General features: G+C 39.3%; 1 protein-coding gene across 1 annotated transcript in view; it reads right to left on the reverse strand.

Moving 5' to 3' along the window:
• Positions 1-8,757: 8,757 nt before the first annotated feature.
• Positions 8,758-24,219, reverse strand: part of tbc1d32 (TBC1 domain family member 32) — a 74,028-nt gene continuing 58,566 nt past the window's right edge. The window contains exons 32-34 of the mRNA XM_022770350.1: positions 23,862-24,002; positions 17,992-18,180; positions 8,758-9,971 (exon numbers count right to left, since the gene is read on the reverse strand). Of these exons, the coding sequence (XP_022626071.1) occupies positions 9,852-9,971; positions 17,992-18,180; positions 23,862-24,002 (450 nt within the window). The 3' untranslated portion in view covers positions 8,758-9,851. The remainder of the gene's footprint in view (positions 9,972-17,991; positions 18,181-23,861; positions 24,003-24,219) is intronic.

Here is a 24,219-nt window from a genome sequence, read left to right on the forward strand (position 1 = left end):
CACTGACATTATCTGGTCACACTTTGCCTGAAATACTTTGCATTCTGTGTGAACACATATTAGCAGACCTCAGAACAAATCATTGGAAGCTCCAGCACTGTTACTAACTAAATCTTGTCTAATACGGGTTGGCGTGCAACTCCGGTTTCATGTTGACTTGTGTGGCTTAAGCTGTGTTAAACTGGCAGTCTGGTCACTGCTGTGCTGCCTGTCGCACCATTTGTTTCACCACTGTTTGTTTCTGAGTCTCCGCGTCAGTATTTGATCTTTGTATCTCTGTTCTTTGTCCAAATGTTCCAGTCAGATATTTGCTTATAACTCGGTCCAAATCAGTTTTCTGACCTCATCAGACTGGATTCAAACATATCCATCAGCTTCCCCTCACAGAGAGCTGTTTCACAGTCGGCACACATGTGACTGAGAGGAGCAGCAGTGGATGTAATTTAGTGTTTTATTAGAAAACAGAAATTTAATTAAATCACAGAATCATATAATGATTGCCAGTACCCTGGAAAATAATGCTGGGAAACTGTCCAGCCTAATGAGGCATGGGCAGGACAGTGCTCACATTTCACTCACATTTATGACTAAGAATCGATGTGTGAAAACTGTAAAATGTATTTAGGAGCATGTGTGCGAATTAGAAGTATCAGAAAATTCAGCGCAAACAGCCTCTATTTTTTTTTTTTCACAGCAGCAATGTTGATGACATGATCTCTGCACTGACCCAATAATGTCCATTGAAAGAAATCACATGACATGGTCCACTCATCAGCGCGAAGGGCCCTCTTAAAAAAAACAAAAAAAAAAACACAAAAAAACGCCAAGAGTGAACATGCAGTGATAGACGCTAGACAGTTTAAAGTGAGAGAGCAACACATACAAAGTATTCGAAATTACCTTAAAACACGGTGAGACAGAAAGAGCGGAGAAAAGAGGAGATGGAGGAGGAAGCAGACAGAGTAACATTAACTGATGCCTCTAGTAGAGAAGAGACGAGTTCATCCTCCACCACCGGTAACTCGGTAACAGTGGCAGAGAACATCCCCATGTTCATACTGTTTACACTGTTTATAGAGTTTAAAGCACTTTAAAGTTGAAATAATCACATAATGATTAAATAAACACAGTTTGAAGCAGAACGAATGAAAACCCTTTTTGTATTCAAATAAATAAAATCACTTTGCTTGTAAATGTCTCCTTGTATCCTTTTATTAAGGAAAAACATTATTTGATAAATTGTCATTGGCCCCCTAAAGTTCTTAATGCGCTCCTAAATGTTTCAGCGTAGGAGCACATGTGCTCTGTGAAGCCCTGGGCCCTGGTTGTGTTGAAGTTATGGATGACAACTAAATGAATGCAGCCACACTGGTATGAAATTAAACTGTCCGCCCGGTTCTGTTTTGGAAGTCAGTCTAGACTGTACTGATTACTTCCCAGGCTTTGGCAAAGTCAATTTTTGAGGCAGTTTAATGGTAATGTGGAGACTTAAGGCTTATCCAAGCTACAGTCATTTCCACAATGAGCCGGTCCCTTGTTTGTTGCCAGGAGGCAACTTCATGTACCAGTAGACTCCAGATATTGGTGGACTTATGGGGATTAGGAAACTAACTCTTGATTTTGCTCCATAAATCCAAGGAAAGGATGCAACGAGGGGAGAAGCGATCTGGAGTCTGTGCAGGGCTTTCTGTCTATGCAATGAGGGCTGTGAATGGGAATTATAATTCTCGGCGTCTCACCACTATCTCTCTCAGACTGTCTGACAGGCAGCAGAGTTGAGAGCAGCAGGGTTTGGGCAGAGGGACTCGGGGAAAGCCTGTAGCATGCATTCCAAACAAGACCGGGCCACACTTTAAATTAAAGAAGACCCAGCAGAGGGCTGTGAGAGACAGAATAAAACAAAGAGGAGGTGGAGAGCTTCCATCATCACACACTGCCGTTTTGGGATGGAAGGTTTTGTCCTCATTAAAGACGAGGCAGTAAAATGAAATACAAAGTTCTGATGGCGTCTTAATTAGACAAGACCGTGACCTTTTCTGTGTGCTTATCAATAATCCTTGTACAACAGTCTGTATCACTGAGCTCCAAATCCCCAAAGTCATCTGATTCACATGCACACAATGAACAATACGCTCCATTGTGGAAAATATTGACCATAGCAAATGGAAATGCTAATACAAAACTCCCTTAAGCACAGAGCTGCTCCTATAGAGCAGCGTGTGCATACACAATGATTAAAATATGACATCTCTGGCCGCTCAAATTGGGTTGCTGCAGAGAATCTGCAAACAAAAGCATTACAGATGCCGAAAACAAGAAGCAACCGCCGCAGTAGCCAAAACCAAACGGGGAGCGGAAGATAAAAAATTTAGATAAGAGCCTGATAAGACAAAAAGAAGCAGACTCCTGCAGCAAATGTTCGAGCCGAAGATTAAAATCAGAGAGAAAAAAGGATGAAAATAGTTTAGTATAGTGACACTTACAAATGAGTTCAGAATATACATCTGCAAGATAAAACCCAACAAAGATAACAAGATGGAGGTGATAAAAGAGAAAAGGTTTGCAGACATCTTCAGGCTCTGAGCAGAGCAAGGTGTGTTCTCGTCGCAGCCTAATCAGCCTAATTACCACCAATTATCTGCTTCAAATTGCTTGCTGTCAGTTAGAAAAGTCCATAATCAAGATCAACAGCACAACAAATCATTATACTGTAAAGGTTGCCATTATAGTCATCATCTCTAAACTGTATCCCCTTCTGAGGTCGAGTCAGCTCCTGCACCGATAATGAGCTTTCCACAGCTAATTGAAATAAACAGCCCATTATGTGTAGATTAGCAGTGGCTGGGCTCTGTGTAATAAATGTGCAGGTCAAACTCAACAGCGGCTGATGGTCAAACAATCAAAGCAGCTATAGGTGAGCGGGGACAGAGAGGCTTTGACTCACTGTCCTGTTTCCTGATCGGCACAGTTTTCCATGTTTGAATGTATTTCTCCGACCAGGTCTGGCAGTAGGAATATGAATGATGTAATGAATACATATTTCCTTAATGTATTCATCCCTTTCCATACAGTCTAACAAGACTGACTGTCACACAGTGCGCGGCTACGGCTACCGTAGTTTGCAGCGTAAATACAACAGCAGCTTATCTGCTGCTGCCATCTCTCTTTGTGATCGCTTGAATGTTTTTCAACTTGCTGCCAGTCACGCGCTACTTCACCAGCTGTGAACGAACGAATCAATCGCCGCACTTATCTGCTCTGTGAGGCAACGTTAGCATGCTAACATTTGCTGATTGCTAGAGCTGAGGCTGATGGGAATGTCATTAGTTTTGCGTGTACTCTTGGGCACTAGATGAAAAGTTGATGTATCGCCAGAGCTTTTACAGTTCAACCTGTGGGGAACGTGAATGTCTGCACCTACTGTCACCTCCGCTTCAGATAATCAAACCTGAAAACAGAAAGTGTCAACCTGCTGGTGATGCTTGAGGAAAAGTCACTAAAGTCATTAGTGTTCCTCCTCTGGGGACCATGAATGAAATTTCCTGCCAATCCATTTATTATTTTTCCAGATATTTCAGTCTGGACCAACGAACAGTCATTATTAGAGCCAAGCTGCTAGTGTGGCTCAAAGACTCTTATAACATACCTGAGTTTCAGGCTGAACTGCTTGACCCTTAGATGCTGGTAAAGGTACACCGGGTGCATTCAAATATGTAGCATTGCTTGTATAATACTTAGATGTAATATACTGTATACATAATGTGTAATAAATGGGATAATGAAATACTGCACAAGAATCAGCAAACAGTTCAGTTTCAGTTAAATTCATTCAAGTGTTAGTCCAGGTTCCTCTTTTCTTCTGCAGCACCATCTGCACCGTTTCAGATTACACATGGAGGGAAACTACTTCAACCTACCCACTCATCTATACCACAATTATGTCGTCTTGATCTCTTGGTTTCCAACCCGTCCATTTCCATAAAGTGAACCAAGTTTTATGGAAATATTACAGTCCAGCATTAAGCTCCTCAAGCCCCAGTGGGCAGCAGACTTCAGTCCCCACAGAAGCTGATTTTCCTCTGTTAACTCTCTGAGGTGCGGGGGTGGGGGGGTTGGGGGGTGGGGGGCAGCATTGAGTAGAGTTCATCAAAAGTCAATAGGGTCTATATGAGTTCAGCTCACACAAACATCAATAGATGCAGTTTACTGCAGAATAAGAGCATTTTCACTCTTTGTTTGTTTTTCTTTGATCTGACCAAAACAGAAAAATAATGCATCGCTGCATTTCAGTTCCAGTTCATTTGTAGTTCACATTGTCTAATTACCATCAAAGCAACATTCTCCGAGTTCATGTAAGGTCACATTGACTGAGAGATAAATCAGACTTTCTGCAGTTTTGATGAGTTGAATCCAAATCCCTCTGAATCTCTCATCAGATCTATTTAGATGTCCAAATAAAATTGAAAATAACCAAACCTTAACGCTTTAATTAAGATCTGTTGTTAGTGGTTATGTTGTGAGTGGCTTCCAATTTACTTTTCACAGCAGGTCCTGATACAGAACTGTTATGGTGACTTGGTGTTAATGAGAGTTTAACCAGGAGAATATGACAACTGAAACTGACATGACACAGTGCGATCATCACCACTCTGTTGTAAAGTAAAGTAAAAAACAAACACATGGTTGGAGAGTGGCATTAAGCTTTTAGCTCCAGTCCTGCTCATCATTTACACCAGTAAAGTTGACAGTCAGCACCAGTGACAAATGAGAGGCCTGTTACCTTAATGCTTTGCACATTGCTAATAAGAGCGAAGACAAAAAAACAAAACAACCCATCATGACAAGGGATTTGTTTGCTCCAGAGAGTAGAAAATCCATTTGTATTATCAACCTGGAACCGGCTCTAAAGTAGAACCAGCAATTACAGCCAAAGCCAGCTATCATCCTGCGTCAGGAGCAATACACAGAGCCCCAGAGGAAAATCAAAAGTGAGTTTATTCCAGTGACTTACACCAAGTCAAGTTGCATGTTACTGCACAAAAGATATAAAACAAACTGTCAGCCAACACTAATGACTCCCCCTGTACTGAAAAGTGTCACTCACAGTGAGAGCAGGGGTGACAAAGGCCTCCAGAGTTAAAATAGGTTCCTGACCTTTTCTGACTCATGGCCCATTTGAAATTCTCATAAATGTTGCCGGCTCACATCCGACCCCATAACGATACAGGCATATGACGTGGTCCAGTGGCAAAGTGGTCCAGCTGGCAACAACGTAAAAGCTCCTAAGATCACAGTGATGGACTTAATACGAAGAAAAGCAGGTTTTTAAACATTTTAAAGCTGTTAAAGATCATTTAGTTTGAAGACATCTAAAAACCTTATTCATATTTTTATTTTTTTTATAATTACATTTTTTTTTTTTTTTTACCAAACCTGATGAATGAAATCACATGATTTGGCGGTCCATTTGCAGTACGGTCATGTCCCACCAGTGAACCGCTGGTGTAGAAGACACCCAGCAGTAACCTCTCATGTTCTGGGATCTCAGCGATCACCACAAGTTGTAATAAATAAATCATAGTTTTATTAAAACGTTTCCACTTTTGACCTTCGCTGTGTAGCAGCTTAGCTCTCGTCTGCACTGCATTTGATTTTACACATGCATTTGAAGTTGACCAGTGCAGTTGCATCTGTGTGAAAAAAAACCACAACAATGACTTATTTTATTATAATTATGTTGTGAATTGTATTTCATTCTATTTTATTTGGTCTTTTATTATAAAATTTCTTATGGTTTTTTTTGTTTGCTAATGTTGTTATAGCTTTTTAAATCTATTTTATTTCATTTCACTGTCAGCTTTCTTTCTTGATTTGTCCATCGTCTCCATTTTCCTCATATTCCCCTTTAACGAAACTATTTACATATCGATATACACCAGTCTACCGGCCCTGTGATAGACCAGTGGCCTGACTGAAAGAATGAATCCATGTACAGTGTCAACTCCCTCTGGACTGTTCAATGTTAGTCTGTCTTAGAAAACCAAACTTCTCTTTCTTTGTCTGTCTTTTCTTGAAAAGGTTAGCCCCCCCCCCCCCCCCCCCCCCCCCCCCCCCCCCCCCTCCTCCCAGCCTACGTTAGCTGCTACACTACCAGGCTGTTCATGTGTTATAAGAAAATAAGGGGGTCAGATGTCCCCTTACTCCACAGAAGTTTGCACAGTTTTTTTTTTTTTGTGAAGTGCGAAGCGTGTTGTTTGGAGCTCTAAGTGCCATCCATCCAGCAGCTTGCAACATTCATTTCTCTCAGCAAAGTCGAGCTTTCTCTCTGTGTCCTGAAGAAAGGAGGAAAAAAAAAAAAAAAATTCTTAATCCTCTGCAGTTTTGACAGATTTCAGCCCACCACTGTCTCTCCCCACTAAATCAATCTCCTGCTCCCTCATACTCTGCACAGCGCTCTGCTCAACAACACAAGCAGCGTCCACATGGATTCAGCTGATGAAAACACTGCGCACCGCTGACAGACATGTCTAATGTGAGCCATATCACAGCGCAGTCCCACCACTGACACACAGATTTATCCCCCCTCTTCCTCTATCTCCACTTCAAACTCTGAAAACTAGAGCAAACAGTGACGTCTGGTAACAGCTTGACATTAAATTTTCCACAAAGCAGACTGACAGAGCGCCGATGAAGCGAGATGTGCTGCACAGACGAATAATGATCGATAGAGTCTAAAGGACAAAGAGTATCTGGGCTTTTAGTCTCTGATTACTAACACAAGTCAAGCTGGATTCAGACTCCAGCTTAAAAGCATCGTCCATGTCAACAGGTTACATCATAGAGGCCGAGGAGCGGGCACGCAGACATAAAGTAGTTTTATTCTGAGTCTACAAGTCACTTAAATTTGAAGAAAGCCAAGTAAAGCACAAGAAACACAGACGTACTATATTTCATGTTAATTGACAGGCCACCCTCGTGTCTTTGCCTCGCGGGGTTTTTGTTTCTCCGTCTGTTTAAGTGAAGGCACAAATGAACTAAAATCATTATCACTGGTTCCCAGTCAGCTCCTGAATCAAATTTGAACCTCTTTTATTGGTTTTCACATCCATAAGCAGCCTGACATCTGCATGTTTATCTGATCTGCTTGTTTCTTATGAGACATTTTAGTTTACCTACAGCAAACACAGAAGCAGCCGAGGACCCGCTCAGCCTCTGGGACAGGACTCCTCACTGTGTTATACTGTTGATTGTTTTTCACCAATTTTTTCTTAATAAATTCGATTAGAGTTTAAACATTTCCACTCGAACCAATCATGCTACAAATAATGAAACAAATTCTATAATAATTATTAAATTAAAATTCAATTAGATTCTGGTGTGATGCTGGAATACTTCTCAAGAGAGATTTTAAAGTGACCTCAATTTGTAAATATCTGCAAGAATGTGCTACATCATTTCTAATGAATTCAATATCATTCAAAGTGTTGGTTGCGGCAGGTTAACTCCTGTATTTCAGTAGTAACAGCAGCTCCATAGACCATCAGCAGAGCCCCCAGTCCTCTGGACGACCATTCACTTATCAGCTGACCGCCTTCTTTCAGCCTGTTTTTCTCGAAAAAAAAAAAAAAAAACAAATCTTAAACTTTAATTTTAAGGTCATTTTCCAAGATTCAAGAAATGTCATGTAGATTCAACAATCAACGTAAACAATAGTCTCCAGTTTGCTGTTTCACAAATACTTTAATGAAATTAAGAAAAAACTTTATCATGTGTTTCATAATTTGATTTAATCGTTTATATAATGATCACTCCAACGGTCTTTAAAGGCCGTTCCTTAATGCAGCGTGACAGGTGTTGCTTGCAACTCCGCAAATCCCCTAAACTTGACGGTACGTTTTAGCATCCCTCAGCTCGTTGTTTTGGTTTTACAGCTCTTGGTTTTACTGCTGTGGTCCAGTCTCACTTCTTCTATCAGCCTCGTTTCCGGCAGAAAAGCTTCGATAAACCCACTGCACGCTTCTGTGCTAATGTAATTAGGAAACTCTTTGCTCACACTGTCGCTTCAACAACTTTACAAGGCCATAATATGTAAAACATGTTTGTGATCTGCAGCTTGTTGTGGAGTTCTGCCCCCAAGTGGCCACAAACACTGATCAATGCAGATTCAAAGTTCAATTCTAGGCTCAATACATGTAAATGGGAAACAACCTCAGTGGTGAAATGCTCTGCGTGAAGTGCTGTGTTTTACTGGGTAAACATTTGATCAGTGTTTCTCACTGTATGCCTCCACCTGATAAATGCAGTTGTTGTGGGTGAGAGATGGATGGATGATGTGATGAACTCATTTATTATTCAGGCCTCAGTGTGTCTGAAGAAGGACAACAGGACAGCGGTATAGGGAGGGAGGGAGGGAGGGAGGGAGGGAGAGAGAGCGAGAGAGAGAGCGAGAGTGCGCGCACGCGCTTTGGATACTAATGAGAGTTTATCACAATGATACAACCTTCCTCATGCATCTTTCATACGAAGGCCTGCATAAGAACACAAACACAAGAGGCTGTGTGATGCATTGTTGCGTGTTCAGGCATTAATGATGTTTGACGTAGCCATGAGACGGTGAGTCTGCAGGACGATGGACGTGTTCTTTGTCCGGACAAATGCTTGATATCATAGAAAGTGTAACATACTGGTTCATGTTTTATCAACATCTGTTCACATTTGCAACAGAAGACTTATTTCAATATATAGAACAAGAATGAACACATACAAAAGACCTTATAAATGTAGATATTTACATTGCAGGATAAAAAATACTAATTTACAACAATCTCTTGGTCTTTTAAACAGCAGCTGTTCATAATCACACACAGTATTTACATCATGTACAGTAATATAATGTTCTTACAGGTAACACAAGAAGAAAAATGATGTTAAATTATTAAATTAGTTTGGTAATGTTTTGTGTTGGAGCAGGACGTCTTGTAATCTTCCACCTGGAACATTTAATGATGGACAGGGGCTTTTCTGTATTTTTGTAATAGTCAGCAAATGCTACAAAAAGACCAAAACCAACAATGTGTTTGAGGGTCTCAATACTTTCCTGCAGCTCCGAGCCCATTTGATCCTATCAAGGATGTGAATCTTTAAAAACAGGTATGAGGTTTCATTAAAACAAAACAAAACAAAAGAAAAAAAAAAACCAACAGGCTCAACACTTTTTTAAAAGAGCTGTTCAGTGTAGTTTTTAGCATCTGCCTTCAGACTCTTCTCAGCTGTGGATTAATATACACTTAGTATATAGACGAGTAGTTACAGCAACATGACGGTGTAGTTGGCACTGACACAACAATAAAAACGACAGCAATGATGTTCTTGCTAATGAAGGAAAATGTCAGTCAGTGCAACCCTGGCTTAAAGGAAAGGTTACTACAATAATGTGCTAATTTGCAAAAATGTATTCCAAAGTTGAGTCAAGTGGATTTCAAGTGTTTTCAGTACAAAATTCCTTGTTTTTGTTGCTGTTGTTCGACTGCAGCTCAACAGGGAAACACAAAGAGGGAATGAAACTTTGGCAGATACTTTTGATACTGGAATTGATCCTCCTGACAGCGTTTGTCTGTACTTGTCAGTTTAATGTTGGTTTTGGTTATTTCATGGGATTTATTGTCAATAAGAAAATATAGAATATCACCAGACTTATCCTTTAATTCCACAGAGCAAACACGAGTTATGGAGTTCTGTGCTGTCAAGATTTTTGTGGCGTCTTTATGAATTTGTTTAGAGTTTATCTATCCAACACATAAAAATACTTTTTTTTATGCCTAGCGTAGCTCCGACACATATTCAACACGTTCCTACTCTACAGGGTTTCGGACGGTTTTCATATCAGTGAGAACAATGTCTCTGTAGCGTCTCTCCAGTCCCTCCATGAACTCCAGGTAGTTGCTGACCTTGAAGCCCTGGATTGGCTCCTCCTGTAGGTGAAAAACAAACATTATTGTAGTCATCGACTCAGTACCAAATTAAGGGGGAATTCCACTGTGTTTTTTGTTTCTTTTTACACATAAAGGTCACTGGATTCATCATGGGGTACTATACAGGCTGAGAAAACAAACCCTAACCCCTTTACATTTGGAGACTACACACAGTATTTAGAACAGAGTCCATGTTGCAAATTGGAGGCATGGAGTCTGACAGACCCGGGAAGGAAAAAAGATGGTACAGGTGGCATTATGGGAAATTAAACTTGACATATACTAGAGACTAAAAACTAATAACATCTTGGCTTCTGCATCTTCAATTTTGATCTGACCATTTTGCTACAGTTCACCATATGTAATATTCAAATTCTGAATGTGTTGTTTATGCTGTATATAGTGCCCACAAAAGTAACAAAACCTAGCATACACTGAATGGACATTAATCCAAGAAAAAAAATCCCATAATGCAATGTGTAGATGTAAACATTAAAAAAAAATACTGTCTGTCTGTTGTATAGGGAGTAGTGAATGAGGGAGGGAGTGATTTGTCTTTGTCTCTTGCATGTCTCTCCACTTCATGGGGGTGCAATATGAAATCACTGGAGTACCACTTTAAAAGTAGCAATGAGGATATTAAGTGTCCAAAGTAATGTTTAAAGCACGGATTGTTTGTCCATACTGTGTTGCAATTTTCATCACTTCATTAAGTTTTAGTGAAAAGCTGCAGTTATTATAGTTAGAAAGAAACTAAAGAAATATGCACACAGACTGTTTGGTTGTTGAGGTTGAAGGTGGCTTGCTTTATTATCACTCACTTTGTTAGGAGGTGAATTTTGAATAATTCGATGTAACCCTTTCATTAAAATATTTTACATTCAATCTATTCCAAAGTCACAGGAAATGAAATTAAATCTAAGGGATCGAGCTGCAGCGTGTCAGTAAACAACATCCATGCTTAGCCTTCAGTTAATGAGGTTTTAACGTGAAGGAAAAGAAAACAAACCAGCTGCATAGATTTCTTAATACGTACTAATATCTCTACCACCCAGGTACACACATACCGAGACATTTCTTAATATGCAGAGATATCTTAACCGTCTAAGAGACACGTATCAGACCAGACAAAAGATATTTGGCTCATTTGTTCAGTCAGGATTTTAATTTCACCTTCCATAATTGCTGCCTGAGCGTCAGTATGCATCTGTCATGACAACACACAACCTCACGGGCAATACAAACACCAGAGCAAATAACTCTGACTTGTGTGCATTATAGTGCAAGTGGCATCATCAATTAGCAGCCTAAGAAACGCTGCACCCAGAGGACACGCCGCATTATAGGATAGAATAACAATAGAATAATAATAGAATAACAATACACATCGCAAACGCCATGATGTCACCCACAGTCATTATCCAGGCCAAGGCCTTTAAAAAAAAATATATATATATATATATATATATATATTTATATAAACCAGCGTTTAATGACTTCTGCAACGTGTCAGCACTCTCCTCTGCACAATGTGTTTTTGGAGAATCTAATTACAGGTTTATTTTAGCAGGTAGATAACACTGACAGGGACGTGGTGTAGAGAGAACAGTCAGTACTGTGAGCACAACAAAAGGTTGGAGACTTCCTGATAATTTATTTCCCTTTCTAATCAGACTGAAGATTTTCACACACAGTATAAATACAAATATAATCTATCTGGCTATTAGCTATGAGCAGTGGTTCCTAACCTGGAGGTCAAGACCTCACAGTGCAGCCTATTTCTTATCCACTAAATAGTGTTTATTTTTTCAGACTCTTCCTTAAACTTAGATTTTTAGCCACACCAGCAGCTTGGCATCGTAGGTCGGTGTGTCCGCCACAGAATTATCTCAACAGCTATTTGATGGATTGCAGTGTATTGTGGTGCTGACATTCATGGCCCCCAGATGATGAATCCTACTGACTATGGTGATCTTCTGATGTTTATCTCTAGTGCCACCGTGAGGTTGACATTTGTGTTTTTCAGTGAAATGTTTCAACAACTTTTGGTGATCCTGACTTTTCATCCAATGCCATCAAACGCAAGTCATCAGATACTTGCAAACCTGCAAAACTATTGATATTCCTATCAGCTTCAATTGTGGTTTGTGTTTAGTGCTAAAAATGTTAGCATGTCAACACACTAAACTAAGGTGGTGTGGTGAATGTGTTAAACATTGTACCTGCTAAACATCAGCATCTTAGCATTAGCTTTGTTAGCATTTAACTCACAGCAGAGCTGTGCAGCTTCACAGAGCTGCTGGTGTGGCTGTACTCTCCACAGTCTTGTCTGAAATGCTGGATAGTTTGATTTATTTCAATTATTCAAATTAAACAAATATCTCAGACATTTTAACCTCTTCTGACAGGTCACATGTGAACATTGATTCATTTAAAAAAAATACACAAACCAAAAAGGTTGGGAACCACAGACTTACACTGTCTTCCAGGGCTAGATAAAAGTCATGTGGTAATGCCTAATTCCCTTAGATCAGTGATCCCCAACCTTTTTTATGCTTTTCATCCCCTAATAGGAAGAAATGTCTACTTTTATGTCACTTTATATACTTTATGTTAAAGCAGATGTCTGTAATATGACCAGAAGTTCAATCAAAGAGTAACTTTTGCTGCTGAGACTGTTTAAATTTTTTTCCCCACACAGTGTATTACAAAAAAAAAAAAATCACCAATTCAGGGCAAGTCAGGATATTAAATATAATTTTCTGTATCCAATTTTAAGTTTCTTTTCTTATCTACTACCCTGAAAATCATCTCAGTGCACTTTAAATTCATCTCATGACCTTTGGTTGGGGCCTAGACCTGCCTCAGATCACCAAAGATAATCATCAACCAAAAACCATGCTGATGTCTGGATCTTGGTGTCATTTGTAAGGTTATGTTTTTGTGACTGTAGAAAAGCCACAGAGCGAGAGTGAAGTGCACAGAGAAGAAATAGATTAAGAGCAAAAGGAGCGATGGGTTTTTATTATTTAAAGGGAGCAAATAGAGGGACTACAGACTGGTGATCGTTCAGCGGGGAGTAAGTAATGTCAGGAAGAAATGAGTTTTCAGTCTGATGGAGGACTCAGGCTCCTGTGATTACTCCAGGCACCAATGCTTTACTACATAAAACACACTTTATAAGACAAAAATCATCTTTTAATCATATGCTACTACGAATTTGAGGTCACCAACTGCACTTCTATGATCTACTGAAGTTAATAAAGCGTGGGTTTATTGTCAGCAGTACCAGCTACATAACTTTAAAACTATTAAATCCATATTTTGTTGGTGTGAAAGTATATAACCAGATTGGTAAATGTAACACTATTCTTCTTGTCGAAAGAGTATATAACACAAAGTACAGGACGTCTCCCAGTGGACTGTCAGATTCTTTATTTCAGTGTAGATTTTGCAGACTGAGATTAATCCTGAAGAATCATCAAAACTAAAGTTACTTTGCCAGTTCATTAATCGCAACGGGAAACAGCTGCTGACACAGTTAAAACCATGAAGGAGAGTAGAGATAAGCAGCATGAATCACTTGGGCAAGTATTTTTGGTCTGTTCTTTTCTCTGGGAGAATTAAAGAGGGTGAGAAAAGATGCAAGGACATATGTGTATAGGAATTAGGGTCTAAATATGGATTCCTTAAGTTTAACACAAAGTGTGTGCCGATGTTCAGCTCCGTTGAGACTGGATGTTTTCATACTGAACAGGTGACAGGAGCTGCTTAATGTCCTTAATAATCTTCACAATATTTTAACCATTAGCTGTGAGGAGATCATTAGGTAAGCTAATTAATGTAGTAATTACCAAAGATTTCTAAGTTTTCTTAGACTTGTCCTCACATGATGAATGAGCAGTATTAATATTCAGTGCGAGTCTGGGTTTGCACAGAAGGTGACATTACAAGGAATATACACTCACTGAGCACTTTATTAGGAACACAATACTAATACTGGGTAGAGCTTCCCTTTATTCTCAAAACAACCTCAGTTCTTTGTGTCCTTGACTCCACAAGATGTTGGAAACTTTCCTCTTGAGATTCTGCTCCATGTTGACGTGACCGCATCACATCATTTCTGCAGATTTGTCAGTTGCACATTTCAAGCTGCCAATCTCCTGTTCTACCACGTCCCAAAGGTGTTCGACTGGATTCAGATCTGGTGACTGGGGAGGCCACTGACCTTCACTGAACCTACTGTCACGCTCATGGAAACCAGTTTGAGACGAGGTTTGCTTTGTGACATGGAGCATCATCATGTTGAAGTAGCCATTACAGAGGAGTCTTTCTTTGACTGGCTTAATGTTGCCGTTAATGTCAACCATCTCCAATGCACCAAGTCCTCCGACCTTAACAACCAGATTTGTCGTTTTTTTCAACCGTCTGTAGTGTCTCCGGAAATACAGCCCCTACGGCGGTAGGCGTACAGGACCTCGGTTGTCATGGTTACCATAATTAACACGCGGCTGTACCAAGAGCAGGGTACAGATTGTCGCTGTGGTTACTAAAATAACAGTCATGGCTTGTTTAGGTTTAGGAATATATCGGGCTTTGGGTTAAAATAAGTCCCTTCGCAACATAAGACGATCTTTGTTGCCATAGTTTCAATAATAACAACGTGGTAAACTTCGTTGAACGCTCATGGATAATAGAAACAACATAAAGTGCTGGTTTCATATGGGAATCGTAGCTCCTGTCATAATTATTACGACCACTAGATGTCGCCTAGCAACAAAACCTAACTATGGGCCATAATAACATGCTGCACAAATGTCCTATGGGCTTGTTTTTCATTTGAGGACAGTCTCCTCCAGTGGTATCAGAAACTTGTAACAGAAACCAGACCAATCACAGTTCTTGGCCGTCCATATCGTATCTCTAAAAACTGTCTGGCCTCAACTTGAAATTAAATTCTTGTGGTATGTGTCAGCTACAGCAGAAACGTGGACAGGCTCCAAAGCTGCCCCATAACCTCTTAACACACAAGTATAAATCCTCCTTAAATGTGTCGGAATGATGAGTTATGCAGTGATGAAAAACAAGAAGTACTGTACTACTACTGCTGCGCTGTACTACTATGGGAAGCTACAGTATGTGAGTGATATATACAGTATATGGTGACAGACACTTTTGGCAGTGGCAGACATTTCTTTGTCTGTCTACTTTATTCTCAACACTTCAGCTCCACTACAGCTAAGCTCCAACCAGACTCAGAGCGATTGTAACAAGTCATTTGCCTTTTCAAATTTTAATTTAGATGAAATATAGATATACCCCCTAGTGAGACAGGATAAGTGTAGAAGGGTGCAAGTGTGTGTGTGTGTGTGTGTGTGTGTGTGTGTGTGTGTGTGTGTGTGTGTGTGTGTGTGTGTGTGTGTGTTAAAAAAAAATCCTCTAATACCACATCTGTCTGAGTAAAATACTTCTTTCACATTGTTCCCACAGAGAGAGAGACAGAGGAGGAGACGCGAGATAAGGTCGTCAGACACGAACTAGCATGTCTAAAACTTTTAACAGTTCAGCTCAGGACAACAAGTGTGTAAGTTTCTCTCTCTCTCTCTCTCTCTCTCTCACACACACACAAACATACAGACACACAAACACTCTCTGTCTCTTGCAGCGGTATCTGATGCTACGGCTCATTAGAAGAACTTCCTCAGATAAAGCCTCCGTAACTGATCTTTTATTCACAAAACCTGTCAGTGGTATGGAGATGTTAACACCAGAGCTACCAGCCAGAGACAAGACAGACTGAAATGCTTAATGAGTAATGACGATGTCAGGCCATGTCTCATTCACAAAGCCGGTGTTTAATGTTGCTTCGGATATTAGTAAAAGTAGACATCTTGGAGACCGTGACTCTAGACCTTTTGTGAAATCCTCTGGGCCACTCTTCAACTGAGCATTCACGCAATTCACCGAGCAGAACTTATTTTAATGAAACAAACTTTTAAATAAGCTTATTTTTACTATATATTTTTGGCAAAAATACACCAGTGTGGGAGGTTTTGTGAACAAATTCTAAAAGTTGATTTTTTATTCATTATTATAGATGTGAATCATGGATGAGTGCTGAATTTACAAGGGGAGCTGTACAATTCAGTGGTAGTCTTGCAGCAGCAACAGCATCAGACTTTGCATATGAAAATGCAGATGTCTGAGCCCAAATAACAAACTCGGGCTGCACTGCAACCGAGATGCTGCAGAATAACTCTACTAACGTGAATTAAATCTTGTGCTTTGCATACTCATATTTTAAACTTTCTTTTTTGCACTTAACGTTTATTTAAATATGCAAACGTAAAACATGAACATGTGCATGTGTCAAGGATCATACAGCATATGTAAGCATCACATACATCCATCCTATTTGAGATCTGTGAGTAGAGGCATCTCAGAGTCATAGGCACTCATATCTGCAACTTTTAAGATAATTTTACTGCTCCTTCCAAACACAACCTTTTTTCATAACACATTAAAGCACAAACATAAGTGTTCTGTGTGCAGTTTAATGACGCTACCTTAATGTATGACTTGAGATAGCAGCTTTCCAAAAACACAAAGCAATCTCTCCAGTATGTATTGTACATATATTAGGGCTGTGACTTTTATTGAAAACTCCTACTTTTGTTCAAACAGGAGAAAAAAAATATTTTGAACTGAATTCAAAATTCATTATATAAGCGTCAGTGGTTTTCCTTGTGCTCCAGCAGAGAGCTGAAATTCACTGTGTGCTTGACCTACTACATGCCATACTGACCCATCAGTAAACTAAGCCCATTAATAAAAATGGGAGGAGGACACTAAGCAAAGTTGTGCTGATGAGAGTGGATTTAGTGGATGGTGCCACTGAGGAATGACATTTATCACACTGGGATACATGACTTGTATCTTTACCTTGGAGTAATGGAGTCTATGTAGTAGTATTTTAAATTGTATAAGACCGTGTGTGATGATTGAGCATTTGTGTATTGTTCAAGACTTTCTTCTCATATGTCATCTGGCACTTGAATACCCACTGGGCTTAAACTTTCAGAAGATGGAGAGGTTAATGATAGTAGGGTGTCATATAGGTAGGAGATTTTCACATACAATCTCTCATTTGTAAATATCTGTAAAAGTTGGTATTCAGGGGATTACATTTCCTTTGTAGTCATGTGAAGGTGTCACATGTACCCCAAATTCATAGATCTTTAACAATATGAATTCCTGAGTCGCTCCACATGCAGACGGTTTTATTTAAATTGGATGAGGTGAAAGTAGCTTCTTTTGCAATGGGCAGTGAGAGATATAGGTTTAAGACCGAAATGGGATTTATTTTGTTTCCATATACGTGTTAGGTTAGCTATGATGTTTGTCTCCTTACGATGAAAAGTGTCTATTCTATATTATTGTTCACTGTGGAAACAAAAGTTTGTACTGGCCCGAAATTCCTGGGGATGATTTATTCTCTATATGCAATATAGAAAATATATTACATGATATCAAGTTGTGATGCTCTGATTAAGGCTTGTCTGACAAAACACATGAGCATAAGAATATAAAATGGTAAACTGACATCATTGAATTGAGATTTTTTTGTGTTGGGGTTACCTCAGTTCATAAGTTGTTGTTGGGAATTCATGGCCTTTCATGAAGAAAAGTAACCTCAAGGTTTTTTTTGGCACTGTAGTCAAAATATTTGTATGTATTTTCAGTTTTAGAGCTACAAATGTTTAAAGCTTGCTTGTGGAGGTTAAATCTACTTAGAATGGTAACAAATAAGTGACCAATTCTCGATCACATCTATGTTCATCCTTTGCCTGAAAACTAAATAGACCTTGTGGTGAGATAGTTTTGTCAACTGCTATTTCCAAGGTCACAAAACAACAAATACAGAATACACCTACTGATACACAAGGCCACCTTCAAATTCTAGATAAAGCTTGAATGGATGTTCTGTGTATAATACTGCCGTACTGATGCACCGCCTCACCTTGAGGAAGACCTGCAGCTCCTGGGACTGTGTCCGCTGCAGGATGTCTGGCTGCAGGTGTTTGAATATGGCCACACACATGTAAACCTGGTAGTCAGGACCCATCACCACACAGGTGGAGACGTAGTGGCAGATTTCTGTCCAATCCAGATAGTTCCAGAAACACTGAGTCACCCAGTGGAGGCACATCTGTGGACAGAAAGAGAAAATGTTATTGAGAATATACACACCTGTCAGCAGAGTACTAGGTCACATCTAATACATTTGAAAGAAGCGATGACCCCAGTTATAATCTGAATGGTCGATTTGATGCTTATGACAAATAATGAATCATGTTTCAGACGATCATTCTTCTCCTCCTATAATAAATCAAATCTGTCCTAATAACATTCCCTCCCCATCAATCTTCATGTTCTTGCTCTTCATTTTATTATTTTAATATATTATCATTAAAAATATAAGAAGACTAAAAAGTTACAAATAACTACGTTTAATAATTATGCTTAAGTTTACTGTATAGTGCTTGCATGAGCCACATAAGTACATCACTGTACACATCTGTATTCATCTGCACTTTCCCAGCAACACTATAGCACCAAGCACAACAGCAATGGCCGACTACATTGTCTCTTTACCAGTGTTGCTCCTGGCTTTGCGAACCCACACTGGCATCCAAACATTTTGATGTTGATTTTGAACATTTCCAAATTTTGGAAAATGGCAGTCACAAAGTTTTACTTGGTCTTGTTGGTCATGATAATCCCGCCCCCAGCCCCTGACATAAGCGGTTCTTGTTGCTAGACCAGAAAGTGTTGGTGCTACAGTTTTCCTGACTGAGAGCCAGTTCATTGGATTAATTAGGCAATGGCTCCGAAACCAGCCCTAAAACTGCCTTGGTGGAAAAGGGATGTGAGAGGTTTATGAAGACTGGTCCTGTGTGAGAAGGCACAGCTGGGGTTCCTGTGTTGAACCTATTGAAAAACACATTCAGTTCGTTGGCACTGTCATGGCTGCTAAACCTGCTTGACAGCCTTTGATGTTGAAGCCTGTAATCTGCTTCATGCCCATCCACATGTCCCTGATGTTGTCCTGCTGGAGTTAATTCTCTAGCCTCTGTCTGTATGGAGTCTTTGCACTCACTCATTCTCACTTTGAGATCACACTGTACCCTTTTCACTTAGTCCTTGTCACCAGACCTAAAAGCTCTCCTCTTTTTATTCAGCAGATCCTTCAGATCACTGGTGAACCAGGGCTTGTAACAGTGTTCAGTCCAGGTAGGGGCAGGACACTAGCACTGTACTCATCTTTAGCATTTGCATTCACAAAGTGTCCAGTGTTTTATTTTCCAATGTGCTGTAGTCAACAAACTGTTGGAAAGAAGAGAGTGTGACATTTACAGGTCCCATTTTGCAAGAATGTTTCACTTGGAGGTATAAAATAAAAGCCATTTGGGGCAGTCTTGAAAGTTTTAGGTACCGCTAGTGTTTTGGTTAACGATAACAGTCAACTAGTGTAGTGAGTGAGTGGGTGAGAGAGTAATGTCGGTCCATTTTAGCTAAATGTCACACTGTCTCATGAATGAGTCTCATCTTCCTAAATAAACTATTTGCTTTTGGATTTGATCATGCCGTTATTATGACAGTATTAGCCTTACTAATATTCTTAGTAGAAAGAAAATGGAACCATCAGGGGCTAACGTTAAGTTGGCATTTTGGTGAGGAGCTCAACTTATCTTGTAATTGTCAGCAAAATGAATACATGAGTAGTCCCAGAGCCCTAATGTCAGTAATGTTGTATAGGGGGGATTTGGAATAACAGGTACGCTAGCTAATGTTAGACTCCATGGAAATAACGTTAACACCTAACGTTACGTCCAAAGTGCGATGGCTAGTGTTCATTAAATCAAAACAACTCAACCCCATCAGGTTAATCAACAGTCCCAAGCTTGACATATTGTATTATAAGCCAATTAAGGTAATTATAATGCAACAGGAAGTGAATCTGTGGTCCAAAGTTTTTGCTGAAAGGTGACAATCTTGCACCCCTGATGTCTATATTCACTTTATATGCTGACTCTGCTTCATCAGATTTTCTGGAAACATGTTTACACAGAGTGAAAAATGAAATGATTACTCAGAGCAGTCTTGAATATTGGGGTGGGATTAGGGGACAAAGAGACGAGCAGATGCATCCTAATGTTTATATCTGCAGCTGATGACTGAGTTTAGATCTGTGATATTATTGCAGTGGATCAACGAGGGATTCCCACCTGTTCCCAGCGAAAAAGAGAAAAAAGGTCTTTTTAATCAACTAAAGAAGAAATTAAAATCAAGACAGCACTTAGAGCAGTTTAGGTCCTGTGACTGTTAACAATGTTGTTCTGCACTCTGTCAGAGATTTGTCCAACTGATCATAAACAGGTCAGCAGCCCCTCTGTAACCCAAAGTCTGTTAACCATTAACTACTGTAATTCCAGACATATTGAAGAGAGGGTATTACTGTAGAGAGGGTATTACTGAAGATAAGAATTACATGGGTGAATTTAGCCATTAAACATGTTGTTTAAATTGTGTTTAAGCATGAAGCTGTGACTGCTTGCTCACTACTTCCAATGATTTGATGTTGAAACTGCACCATCTGAGTTAACTTGAGTTATAGCACAACTGAAAAAATGGAGTGAGCAGGGCCAACAGTATAGCCAGACAATCACCGGGGTAACCTTTTGAATAATGCTACGGACAGCCTGTTTAATCAAAGCTAAGTGTGCAATACTAGAAACCAAACTAAGCAAACCGTGGTTTAAAAAAAAGAGCTTAATGCAAATGTCAGAATGCTAACAAGCTCACAGTTGCAATGCTAATATGCAGGTATAATGTTTACCATGTTCACAATCATAGTTTCAAGTGTTAGCATGCTAACATTTGCAATTTCAACAAGACGCAAACTACAGCTGAGGCTAATAGGAATGTCATTTTTTGCTGGTATTTTTCATAAGCGCTGGGCAAACTGAAAATTTGACCTGATGATGGCACAACATGAAAAGTCAGGGGATCACCAACATTATTATAATTCATCCTGAGGGGGACATGGATTTATGTACAAATTTCAAGGCAATCCATTGAATAGTTGTTAAGATATTTCAGTCTGTTGTCAACAAGACTGACTCCCTAAAGCGTCTAATAAAAGGACAGCATCCTAAAAATTGTACATTTTCTTTATTAATTGTGTCATGTTCAGAAGAATCTACTTTCTTTTTGGTAGAACTCTGTTTATGATTTGACTATAATCTGTAGCTTTGAATCTGCCGGAGCTTCACACCCTTTCCAAGCGTCCAGCAGACAACAAACAGTGCACACGCTCGGTTTTAACTAACTGTCATGCCAATAATTAGCCACTGTGTTCACTAACGACACAAGCCTGCTCAAGCATACAAACAACACCACTTACGCTCTATAAACATATTAAGATTATTTTCGCCCCGTCCTCAGCTAAACTATAATGAAAATACTGACATCCTAATTTGTGCGTTGTAATAAAAACAGGGAGCGGCTAGATCCATGCTGCCCTTTGTTTCTGAACCCTCAGGCAGAAAAACAAGAACACATCCTGTACTCCCTGTGACTGTAAATCCCTCCAAGGTCTCTCCAAGAGCAGCTCTTTTCTGAGAGTGGCAAAATATACTTTTCTGTTGCTTGTGTTCCTGTGAGCTAAAACTCAGGGGCCAAAGGTGAGTGTGACTGTATTCTCTCAGTATTCTTTACTTCATTTTCACTCTGCCATAAACAGGCTTTCAGAGCTATTACTAATCTGAGCAGGTCAGGTCACAGCGGCCAGCTCACCAAGACATCATCTTCTGCCTGTGTGTGTTACAGCACTGAATGTTCAGAGCTTTTTATGTACAGTCTGTGGCTCTGAGTGATAATCAGCTTTCTGTTTAATCTTATTGTTGTCATTTTATGATTTTTGTTTTGATTCCAAACAAATAGAAATTAAAAACTCTTAAGATTAGTTACTGAAATGTTTGTTTTGCATTTGAGTGTTTTGTTGGATGTTGAGCAAAACAGTAAAACACATTTCTGAACATCTGAAACTACATTTTTAATTGAATATACAGTCTTAAATGCATCTGACGTCATATTCATGTTTTGACCTTACCATATTCTCAAGCCTATTTTACACCATAACATATTAATAAGCTCCACTATGTTTTTACATTCACAATAGTTCAAATGACTATGTGTAATATCAAAGGTGTAACTCATAATGTTTTAGTTTGACAGCCAACAAAAAAAAATGTATTTATTAAAAATAGATATTCTCATCTTCCAGTTTATTGGTTAGTCTATTGATATAAAAATAATGTCAACTATTTTCATAATTGACTAACTGTTTAATTAATTTTTCAGGCAAAAAAAAATGCTGTTTTCAGCCTCTCAAGTATAAAGATTCCTGCTTTTTTTCTATTTTACATCATTAAAAATTGAATATTGTTGGATTTTGCACTGTTGTTCAGACAAAACGAGACATTTGAAGATGTCATCTTGAACTTTGAGTAACTGATGGAGATTTTCTCACTATTTTGTGACATTTTATACAATAAACAATTGATGGAAATGAAATAGCAGATTCATCAATAATGAATATATTTTTTCTCTCAGTGGGTGAACTTAAAGCTGAAATAACCATGATATAAAGTATAATTGATATTAAGGATATTAAGGACCTCCCATGATTCAGCTTATTTATTCCTTCATTAACAACGGTTCCTGCTCACACTTAAAAAAACAAATAGAGTTTAGAAAGTCTCTTCCTGTCACACACTCCTTTTCTCAAAACAGTCTTGACTGTTTCAGATGTTTAAACAATCCGATGATAGATTTTGACTCAGTCCTGCGTTCGCGCACACATTTCCACACAACCTCTACTGTAACAATGTCAAGTGGTGCACAATGCTTCATTTGCCACTGCAGCTTTGTCTGGCTTTCAAAGCTCAAACTTTTGGAATAGATATTTCCATTTCTGACTGAAGAACAGGTGCCCATTATCGCCTTGAAGAGGCAAGAGATGAGCTGAATGTTAACTTATTACTACACCCAGGAGACGGCAGGTTCAGATCTTTGATTTGCGAGTCTTATAAGCTTCCCTGATGCCGTACATTATGTGAGCCTCAACTGTCAAAATGCCGACACACAGAAGACAGGATCAAACATAAGAGGATTCAAGGTGAAAAACCTTTTCTCTGCCTCGTTGTTTGTGAGAGAGAAGAGTGTGTCAAAAGAATAAAGTGCTGAGGAGCGAAGATCTAACTTTTCCACTGCTCCGTTATGAAAAAAAGAAGAAAGATTTAATGTCAAAGCTGTATATTGGTATTTTAAAGTCCGCTGAAGTCAAAGCAGGATAAATAGGGAAGTCAAGCTCAGGTCAACCAAGACCTGGTGGCGATAAGGGTTTTTAATTATATATTGAAACAACAGTGACAAAACGTAATGCACTGCTGTCTGTCTTGGTGTTGTTGGTGACGCTGTGTTCAGTTCCCTTTAGTAGTCATGACTGTTCTGTGTAGATCTAACAGGCTCAGGAAATGGAAATTATACAAAGACACTGAAGTAAGAATTTGATTAAGTCTAGACAGAAACTACTGTCTTCAGACTTCATCAGTCTAACTTTATGAGAGTGTTTCCGTGAATTCACATTATTACTGCAGTTAATTCTATGTTGAATAATGCATTGGATTTAGCAGCACGATTCTTACAGCAAAGTTTAACTATTTTACTGAAACTAGTTTTGTAAGAAAAGTGTCACTAACTATGAGCTTTAAATACCAGCCCCAGAGAGCATCCCTCATCACTTAGCTGTAAGTGAACTGATACCTGTGATGGGGTGAATCCAGACATCCTGAAAGCAGAGTGGACCAGTGGGACCTCAGCTTTCAGCAGCATTTCCACATAGTGAGCTGTACACCAGTAGACAGGCTGGATCCCTGATTCAGCTGCTGCCACAAGAACATGGACCTGTCACGACAAACACACAAACACAACAGATTTATCTCTCTTGATCTTGGAATCCTTTTGGATTTAATGTAGAGCTGTAATTCTTTAAATAATATTTGATATTACTTGCACCGGTGGTGGATTTTTAAACACAAAAATGATAGAAATGGCACTTAAAGGCTCTGTGTCTTGTGTTCAGTGCTGATACTGTGTTGAATACTTGACACAACCTTCATTC

This window comes from Seriola dumerili, unplaced genomic scaffold (genome assembly GCF_002260705.1).
Source record: "Seriola dumerili isolate Sdu_G_001 unplaced genomic scaffold, Sdu_1.0 BDQW01000025.1, whole genome shotgun sequence".
Taxonomy (NCBI): domain Eukaryota; kingdom Metazoa; phylum Chordata; class Actinopteri; order Carangiformes; family Carangidae; genus Seriola; species Seriola dumerili.